Source organism: Thalia democratica, unplaced genomic scaffold (genome assembly GCF_965202585.1).
Source record: "Thalia democratica unplaced genomic scaffold, ktThaDemo2.hap1.1 HAP1_SCAFFOLD_1436, whole genome shotgun sequence".
Taxonomy (NCBI): domain Eukaryota; kingdom Metazoa; phylum Chordata; class Thaliacea; order Salpida; family Salpidae; genus Thalia; species Thalia democratica.
The window spans coordinates 1-10,897 of NW_028140298.1; the positions used below are offsets into that span (position 1 = coordinate 1).

The 10,897-nt window shown below is 28.1% G+C and overlaps 1 protein-coding gene across 1 annotated transcript; it reads right to left on the reverse strand.

Annotated features, from left to right (window-relative positions):
* Nucleotides 1-8,877: 8,877 nt before the first annotated feature.
* LOC145848451 (cathepsin G-like) lies at nucleotides 8,878-9,732 on the reverse strand. Its single transcript, XM_082953910.1, has one exon. The coding sequence runs from the start codon at nucleotides 9,730-9,732 to the stop codon at nucleotides 8,878-8,880; it is 855 nt and encodes a 284-aa protein (XP_082810036.1).
* Nucleotides 9,733-10,897: the final 1,165 nt, after the last annotated feature.

Here is a 10,897-nt window from a genome sequence, read left to right on the forward strand (position 1 = left end):
CAAAGGTTTTTAATAACTAAACTAGTTTTGAACATGAAAAGTATGTAATCTTTGGTAGTACTATTACGTCATAATAATGAACAACATTGTAGAGTTGTAGAGAAACATCTAAAATTTTCTTACAGCATGAAAGCTTAAATACTTGTATCATACATAATGTTAATATTTAATATTGAAAATTATTTGAATTTTCTTCTGACCGAAACTGTCCAGATAAGTGAATAAGCACTGTACTGTAAAAACAAATCTTTCATACCACTAATGCAAAACAACTAAACACCATGTCAGCTTTCAAAAGTATATAAGTTAACAAACCTGTTTCTTTTCGCTTTCAACGGCAACAAGTTTTGAAACTGCAGGGTCTATGGTGGAGCTGTCAATGAGGAGGGATGTTTTCCTTCACCTCTCTCAATATTCCCTCATCTCCACAATAAACTTCTTTTACGTGGGTGGAGTTGGGTAGCATGGTGACTATCTTGTCGCATTTTATTTCACTTGCCTGGGCGATGAAGCTATCACCCCGCCTGCATCTTCGATTTTCCTGTTGAGTGCAATTGTTGTAAACACATATTTCTGTATTTAAATTGATATTTAAGGGCATAGGGGGGTCCACCTTGATGTTTACAAGATGATCTTATTTTATTGAGTTTTATCTGAGCTGTCAGACATTTTTAACCGCTTGAAAAGATTCAAAGTAATTTTTGAGATATGAGCGATCAAAGTCAGTGACCTCAATAGGTTCCTAATGAAAGGCACAAACTAAAAAGACCATTTCACTAAAAATATATCTTCTCCTTCATTTTTAAGCAATCTTCTTCAAATTTTCACAGAAAGTGTATTATTAAACTTTAAAAAGATTGAATAAAGGAGTTTTTTTAACTCTAAAAAATAATTTTTTTGTTAAAAAAACACCTTTTTTTCTTTAATCTAAAATTTTTATTTTTAATATTTTAAAAAATCCAACATTCAAAGTCTTTTAAAGTATAAAATGAACGTTTCGTGAAAGTTTGAGGTCTCTAGCTCAAAAAGTGCAAAAAAATTGCGCTCTATACATTTGTGTTGGAAGATTTTTATAAAAACTACAATATCTCAAAAGTTAAATAAGATTTTTTAATTCTTTAAAAACTTGCTTAAAGTTTTCACTTCAAGCTTTCATATAAGATCCAATGTTATTTTTAGTAAAAAAAATGTCAGATATCCCCTATGCCCTTAAAATGCAAATAAAAAAAAATTTAGATCCACATGATTAAATCTTACTTAAAACTAAATCAGTTTTGTTTGCTGTTTTAACAAAATATTAGCATAAAAACATATTTTAGAAAGTTGTGCAAAAACCACAATTAGACACTTAATTTTAACAAAATGTTAAAGTAAATAAAAACAAAAGTAAATAAGCAAACATTTAAGTCCATTAAATTAAAAAAACAAATAAATATGATTACATTTTTTACTTTTTTGCTTCAGAGAAGCAAATATTTTTTTAAAGGTTACATGACAATTCAAATTCGGACAAGTCAAATTCTTAAAAAATATTTAAAAGACTATATCTCAAAAAGTATTATAAGTATGAAAAAAATAAAAAATGCGTATGTAGATCTTATAAATATCTACAAACCACTTTTATCTTCTTTGAAAATCTGTAATATTTTTAAAGATATGTCAAAAATACAAAAAATAACAATATTTTTTACTTTAATAAAGCCATATTTCAAAAAATATCTAATTTTTTGCAAATTAAAATAACCGCCCGTAGATAATATTATGATTTACATATTAATTTTTTATTTTAGATAAATATACATGATTTTTTTATTTTTAGCTGATTCAATTTTTTATTAAGTATTTGAACTGTCTGAATATAAATAGTCGTGCACCCAAAAAAAAATATTCACTTTTTTAAGGGTACTGATTAAGTGTAGTTTAAAATTAGAATCTTACTTTTGGTAAATTTATTGCACATAAGTTTATAAAAATTTATATACTATTGAACACTTATATTCTAACATTTTTTTATTTACAGTTAACCCATTCAGTAACTATGGCATAAAAAATATTAACTTAATAAAGAACTGTATTATTTCTAAAATTACTGCACATATAGATGTAAAAATCTGCATTGTACTTGAAAAACATTATTTAAATTTTTATAAAATCAAGTTGATCAATAAAAAATGTCTCTAGAATTTTTGCAATTAATAATTATTTGAACAATACCATATTTACTGAACAGATAAAGTAGAAGTTTTGAAAAAAATTACATAATGATTTTCAAAAGATTTTAAAATCTGCATTTGAAGTAACTTTGACAAAAGTATGGATCTGGTATTCAATCTAATAAAAAAAAGAAGTGTATAAATAATATCTGTATTTCGGTGAAAAAATACATCTGAAACAAACAAACTTATTGGTAATCAATCACATTAACTAGTAAAAAATACATTGTAACTTATCTAGATTTCATGTTTAAAAGATTATGAGCCTCTAAAAGACTACTATATATTGATTCTATAAAAATAATACTATATACTGATTCTATATACTGATTCAGAATAACAATGTTGTTTTATGTCGTTGCTATGGTTTTCTTGAACTAATCTTGTTTGTTCGTTGTATCGTCGCCTGTTAAAATTCCCTGTCTAAAACATTTTTTTTTGTGTTATTTAGTTGTTGCATTGGTTTTTGCCTAAAGTATACCAAGTTTAAATACACTGTTTAAGAGAGTTTGTAACCGTTTAGATTTAAGTTTACTTTGTGTTTGCTAAAAAGTTTAATTGAACCACTGACATCAGCTGAGTAACTTTTTAAAGTAAGTATAAACGTTGTATTTGTTCAAACTGTTACTTTTTAATCTTTCAAAAATACGTAGAATATCTCATTTGATTGAGGCTAATACTCAATACGCTCGATATACTTTTTACAATGTGTTGTGAATATTAGTAAATAATTGTGAATATTAGCCAATGGACCATATTTTTTTTATTTACAATAAAAGTTTCTTTAAACTAATGTTTATAAACTTGCCTTAGCTTTATTTTCAGTGCTTCTAAAATGATTATTTTATCATTAAAATTAAACTTAGATCTTAATTTGAATTCATTGTATATACCACTTTTTTATGCAATTTTTTTAATAAATCCAAAAAAGAGAATTTCTTGTAAACCGTGTCCAGTATACAAAATTAAGAAAACATAGATACTATCAATAGTATCTAGCTAGTATTAATACTAAAAAATACAAGTTTTCCAACATTTGTAGATATAGTTGACATATGTATAGCCTGAAAACTGTGCTACAAACTATTAAAATACGACAGTTAATAAAAACCTCATTTAGACTGTTAAGTACTGTTAAGTAAGGTTGCCATATTAAAAAAAAATCTTTTTGTATGTACTTTGAGTACGTTTGGTTTTAGATGAGTTAAAAGTTTATACTTAAAAGAATACTTAAAAGTTTTGACTTGTTGCCTATGTAAAGCTTTATATAAAAATAATAGTCGAGCTTTAGTCTCGACTATTATTTTAATTATTTTAATAGTCTATTTATTCTTGTTAAAAGTTACTTTCTTTTTTGTTGAAACTTTTTTTTGTTTGAACCTTTAGCAAAATTGTACTTATTTCCGATAGGAAGAGCTAGTTCTTACGAATTTTAGGACCCCGTGAAACAATGTGAACAGTCTAAAAGCCATTCAGTTTTCTATAACTGCAATTGTACTACACCTGATGAGTTTGTAATTCAACAGTTTCTGTTTATCTAATATACTCCTATTAGTTTTTATAAGGTTAAGAGTCACTTATAAGTTTTAAATGATAGTTTTTATGAGTAACTAACAAGTAAATGTTTTTACATTTAAGCAAACTATAAATATAGCTGTTAAAAATAGTTTTTAAATTATGAATTATAGTTCAAAATATTTTTACATCAACAGCTGAATTAAAATAGCAGTTTTTAAATGATTACTATATACTTTAAGAGGCTTACCCTGTTTTCCATTTGATTTAATTCTTATTTTAAATCAGTATTTAGTTTATATTTGCTTAAAGTTTAAATTTTTAATATTATAAGTGTTCACACCGGCACGATTTTTGATAGAGATTAACTGTTTTTTGAATTTATATTCTGTAAGCTATTATAAAAATAAGCTTATAAACAATAAAACAACTTTGTTATTATGTTAAATATCATGTAAATAAATATTGTAGTTTAACAAATTTTATCAAATTCAACTCGTGATCTCGGATTATATTTAGTATATTGATTTGCTTTTTTTCTTTTAGGCATATGTATCAACTTAGCTTGATGTACTCCGGGCTACTTGGGTCTATAGCTTTATTTGAAACCACCTCTGTAACAGGTTCGGCAGTTTCGACAGGAGCAAGACTCGCAACAGCTTCGGGGCTATCTTTAGTTGCTACCTCGATCTAAAACCGCGTGCGAGAGGGTTTAAGAGCTAATAGCCTCTTCATTTTACTTATAAGATAAATTTAAATATAGACTAAGAAGTATCTATATGATTTAGTATACAATAAAATAAAAGAAATATTAAGAAATGTTTACTACTTTAGAAGGCTTCTTGCAGTTCGCGATTCTAGTTGTGCTGTAACAAATGGTTGCTAGTACAGTTTACTGGTTCAGAACGTAAGGACTTATACTTCCTCGTTGACACCGGATGAAGAGCGCGCGAGGTAAAAAGATACAATATTGAAATAAAGTAAAGAAATATAGATGTAATAAGTTTAAGCCACCGAATGTGGGGGTTATACGTAGAGTTCAATGTTCAAATCGACCCAATCTGGAATTTGTTGCTGGAGGACAGCTTGTCTGCTACAGTATGCGTAAACTTATGAGAATGGCACGCTAACAACTCAAATCGCCCTGTCGACGTTGCTAAAGTAGGTATACAAAATGTGTATAGAACATGATATAAAAACTACGAAGTTATGAAGTAAAATACAAAGTAAATGTTTTAAACAAAAAAGTACTTGAATAAGAAGGTTTTGCCGGAGATCATCTAGATTTTTCAAAATGGCAGCTTACGCTCAAAGCGTCAAGAGAGGTTTTGCTGGGGATCAGCTAGATTTTCCAAGATGCCAAATGACGTGAAGTTGCTTTCTTCTTGACATGAAGTAGGTGAGACTTGCTATCTCATTCATTCGGCTGCTTATGTACACCTCGATTGCATAACAGTTCCGCATGATCAAGGCATGGTACTAGTTATAACATGCTGGTTGAAGCAGGTTGAATGAACATGCTGGTTGAATAAGATCGACTTAATTAAAATTATTATTTTTGTTTTTTAATGAGTAAGTTTTTGAAAGCAAACAAGTAGTATCCTACCTTTCAAAAATTCGTTCTATTCTATCTATAGAATTTAAAATTTAAAGTTAATTTCGATATTAATAGAAGAGTATTATTTATGGTTAAAAAATTCAGAAAATAAACTTATAATTATAAATATAATGTTTAATAAAAACCTTAAGTTAAACGAAATATGAGATGCCCCATAATCAAGTATCACGAAATATACTTGAAATTTAATTTAAATTACAAACGAGATTCAATAATATCGCTCGTTTAAGCACATTTTTTTTATAAATATAAACCAATCATTACAAATACAAAGTTTAATTTAGACTTCAAGTTAAACATATTATGAGAAGCTCAACAATCAAACATCACAAAATATGTTTAAAATTTGAATTAAATTACAAACGAGATTCATTAAATTGCTTTAAGAAAATGCTTCATAATTCTTCATAATTCTCAATCATAATTTATACAATTTATGTTGATGCTTACTATTGTTTGTAGTACACCATGGAAGCACACTTAATGTTATTAATTATAAGTTTTTCAGAACTCAATATTCACTTACACATGTTTATACAATATTAACTTAATGAAATATTATTTAAAATATTTGTATATACATAATATTAGTGACTTACTCTAAATTATAAGCAGTAATTCTTGAGTCACATAGCACTATTTTTCATTGGGCTTTTATCTAGAGGATGTTTACAAATGAAAAAAACATTTGGTACAGTTTAGCACAAAGTAATTTTTTTTAATGAAACTTCAGCAAAAAACAGGGTCAAGTTTTACCAATTTTCATTTTCAGCTTGTTAAGTTAGTAAAGCTTTGTTAAAATATTTTTAGTAATAGATAAAAGTTCAGTTCGAATCATAATAAAGAAAAACAACTAACAAGTAATAATTTCAGTTGTATTACAAATTCTTGTAGACCAAAGAGGTTTTAGACTTAAATTTTTTTTTTTTGCGATCGTTTTGAGATCGTTTTTGCGATTATATTTTTTCGAAAATAAGTGGTACTCAGTACATTTAGTTTAAAGCTTCTGTTAAAATTTCGTTATAATTTAAGTTACACATGTAGAACCTTTTCGTTTTAATACTTAGCATTAATTCCTTACTATTTGTTTCCGCAAAAAAGTACAACTTTTAAACTAAGCAAATTTTATTGTTGCTTATGATTTAACACTTAGTTACTAGTTTGCTCATTTTTGTAATATACGACAATTAAACAGATTTGTTTTTTATTTTTAGGATTAACAAAAACGATTTAAAAATTCACTTAACATCACTTTTTGAAAACCATCCAGATATTTTGTATACATGTAACGAAATTTTACCTCCAGATTGCTATATTGAGGTTAGTGAAAATTATAGATATATTAGAATAAAACGTTAAACAAAAATTATTATACAGTTCAAACTTAATTTACCTTATAGAGAAAGTTTTTTTGTACTATGAGCTGATTAAAATAAATTAATACAACTTTGTCAAACTATGTTTTTAAAATTAGTAACTATTAAAGTGTATCATGAGATTACATATTGTACTTGAAATATTTTAATGCTTTTACTGAAACTGTTTTATGTTAGCATTGTTTATATATTTTGTACTCTTACATTATAACATAATTTTAATTAACAGTATAAAGAAGAAGAAGAAGAAGAAAACTGCACTTTTTAACAAAGTCGTCAGAAAATTTCAGTTTCCTTTTTATTTTGCTTGTGATTTCAACTTTTAGGCATATAACTTTTTTTTATAGTAGTAACACTTATGTGTTTAACTTATTAGTTATTTTTTACACTATAAATATTTTAAGTGCTAATTTTTGTACAAAATTTGCATAGTTTTGTACGTTTGTAGTAAACTTCATAAGTTTTACTAAAATATTAGGTACAACAACTATAAATTTTTTTGAGCATTTTTTAAACATAAGATTACATTGTTTATGAATTAGAATTTTATTTAATAGTACACTTTGTATTTTTAAATGAAATGATTGTTCTACATTTCATTAGTTATGCATTTTAATTAAGAAATGGCTTTATTTGATTTTTTTTTAACTCACAAAATGTATTAAGCAACATTTTTACACATATAAATACTAGTAAAACAAACGGCTGCGTCACCTTGACATAATAATGAAGTACTAGTTTCTTTTATAGAATAACATATAGTTTTTCTTGAAACATTACTTTTGTTGGCGTCTGTTTGTCGGTTTGTTTTAAAATATTAGGGGGCAAACAGCGATACTACTTCACGCTGTGATTAAACCGTATTTATACGTTATTAGAATACTTCTATTTGCTTCTTTTGAATATGTTAGCTTTTGTATGACTTTGTTTGTTGTTGTTAAGTAACTTTTTTTCATACTGCCCATACATCGTTAATTAACTACTTCCGAAAGTAAAAATTTTTCTATTTATGTATAACTGCATATATGAGAGTTAATTTAAAATACAAGTTAAAAAAAAAGCAACAATATAAAATAATACCTATTGTGCTAAATGTAGTAAATAACTAATTAAATTGAGCAACCGCATTAAGTTACTTAAGAATTTCAAGTTTATCAAAGAGTTGTCTGCAACATAACGGTGTCCACAACTAACACATAAAAGTTGTCCTCTACACTAGAAATCTATAACTATCACATCATAGTAGATCGCAGAATCTATGGATAGGCTTCTAGTTTATTTAGTGCTTGGCATACTACTTGTTGTACTTCAAAACCCACTATATTTCTAAAATAATTAAAGACTTTCGTAAAAGATATGGATATTGAAGTAAAAAGGTAATTTTTAGACTGCATTTCCAATTGTATTTGAACTTCTGTATAAAAACTACTAAGTTTTGTTATAAAAAAAAAAAGTTAGAAGTTTGTAAGTTTGTAAGTTAAGAAAAAAAAAATATTAAAATTAAACATATTTTATATAATGAAAAGTTTATAGACAATGTTTAAAAGTAACAAATAAAGCTTGCTTAATTTACCTTCACTACTTATAACGACCTGATAACTAATTGTAACAAAGAAAGTTCAAATAAAGTTTTAATAAAAAGGTTTAATTCTTGCTTTTATAACTAACCTAAGGAATGTTAACGACTTGAAAGAGATGCTTGATCTCAGTTGTCCATAACATTGTAAAGTCTCAAACTATCACTTAAAAGTTGTCTGCAACATTAAGTATCTACAACTACCACATTACAGTAAATCGAAACAATACAACTATCACATAGCTTAAAGATCGTAGCAGTACAACGTTTACATCATAGGAGATCGCAATGAGACAATTACGACATCAGTAGATTGCAATGATACAATTACTTTACACAGTAGAAATGACTAGCACTTCTTTGAGTATTTTTACTTTTATATATGTGTCTGCTAATACAGTCGATCTTAGCCATTATTAAGGCACCTTTGGAAAACCAAGACTCTTAGTAATTCTTTTTAGCGATTTTATATTAAAACTCTAAAAAATAACAATGTTATTTCTTAAAGTTTTCGTCTAATAATTTGAATCAACACTTAAATAATGTACTTACAATCTCAAAATAAAATTTGAAGTAAATTTAGTAGCTCCAGTGGCCCTGCATCTCCCATTCATTTGCGCCGCAAGAAACAACGCCGTGCACAACATCGTACCGATTATCTGCTGGAAGTCGCTGCTCGCAAGCCACCGGGCCTCCCGAGTCGCCCGAAGTGTTGCCACTGCACTCACCCGGATTTTCAACTTCAATACTGCAGTGAGCGAACATGCTATCAAATGTCCTTTGAACAGTCAAACGATCTTTAACTTGTAAAATGTCTGGAGTCTTCCCTCTTTCGTTTATAACACCCCAGCCGGAAATTCTGCAAGACCACCCGACCTGCGGCTCGTTTCTGAAAGGCAGTATGGCGGGCCGTATATTTTCTATAGGTTTATCGTAAAGTTTATTTCTGAGAAGCACCAAGCCGATATCGTACCTGTTAGCACTTAACTTTACAGGCTCCGAGTGGAAGTTTTCGTGCAAGTAAAAATTTTCCGAGACGACAGTTCTGCGGGTGGGATCCTGTTGATTCACTTCATTGTATATGGTGCCTGCAGTAACTGCAATTCTCAGTATTTCAACTTTGTAGCTGGCTGAGTCTCTATTGAAACAGTGCGCCGCTGTCATAACCCACCGACTGTTCAGCAGAGATCCACCGCAGAAATTTCGAAACTTGTTAGCATCTAAACGATTAGGCGACCGAATGACGTCTTCTTGATAATAATAATATTCAGGGTCATCATTTAGGTTGAGTGTTTCTGCGTATTCGAGAAACTTCAAGGACACTTGGTACGGAACTTCTCCCACATTTGCGTTGCGCCCGTTCTTTACTTGCCCGTTTACAAGGCACGAGCAAGTTAATAAAAACAAAAAACTCAATCTGATGTTCCAATCCATAAGTAATGAGTGCCAGGTTAATTTTATCAAATCAAACAAAAATGTTTGTTATGTTTTAAAATATCTTGTGCTACGTAATAATTGGTTTATTTAGATTTAGATTATCGCTACAAAAAGTTATAAATTTTCAATGTCGATTTTTCAGTAAGCGATAAAAGAGAAATATGAAGCTAATAATTTTTAACTATACTTTTTAGTCTTTCAGTATGGAAACAATATTGAGCTTAGTACATTATTCTACTAATTTTTACATTTTAAACTGGAATAAACGCACACATCATTTCACTATTTCAATCACGACACCTGTATAGTGACATTTCATTGTTTTTAACTTAGCGTCTAACAAAAAATAAGTTTTGTTTTATTATTTAAATATACAATGATGTTGCCTGGGCTAAAATCACTCAGCTGTTTTACGGTGAAATTTAAATTTTTATAAATCATTTTAAAAATTAAACTAAAAGCTTTTATAAGTTTAATTTATAAGTTCATCAAAATGTACAAAAAAGTGTAAGTTATTTTTCTAATAATTAGGTCAAAATTTCAATTAAGTAATTTTTAAGTCGTAAATGCTTATATTGTTTTCTGAGTTACTTGGGTTTTATGTGAAAACGCCTCTGTAACAGGTACGGTAGTCTCGTCAGGAGCCAGATTATTATTAGCTTTGGAGCAATCTGATCTTTTATTAATCCCTCGGTTTGCGATTGACTGCTGAATGGTTTAAGAGCTAAAACCATTTTTATTTTGTTTAGAAATAAAAATAAACATGTACTGCAAAGTACTAATATACTTTCTTCCACAGTAAAATAAGAATCACAACTGAAATCGTTTGGCAATTTCAAACTTATCTACTTTAAGAGGTTTCACTCAGTTCACGACTCCAGTTGTGTTGCAACGGATGGAAGGTACAGCTTACTGATTCAGGACGCGGCCACTCATGCTTCATCGTTGGTACCGGATGTGTAGCGCGCGATATAAGTATTCAAATGTTTGCTGTAAGTATTGTTCATCTCCTTTTATAAGTTGATTTAAAGTTAAAAATATTTTTGAGATTTTATGTTACTAACAAGTTTTTAAGTACATTTATATAAACAAAATTGAGTTATTTTTCATTAAGTTTTCTTTTTATTTCGTTTAACTAATTTTTTTATTAGTAAAGATTTAA

Bases quoted from the DNA above. Each gene is read 5' to 3' on its own strand.
- LOC145848451 (XM_082953910.1), bottom strand. From the start codon at position 9,732: ATGGATTGGAACATCAGATTGAGTTTTTTGTTTTTATTAACTTGCTCG.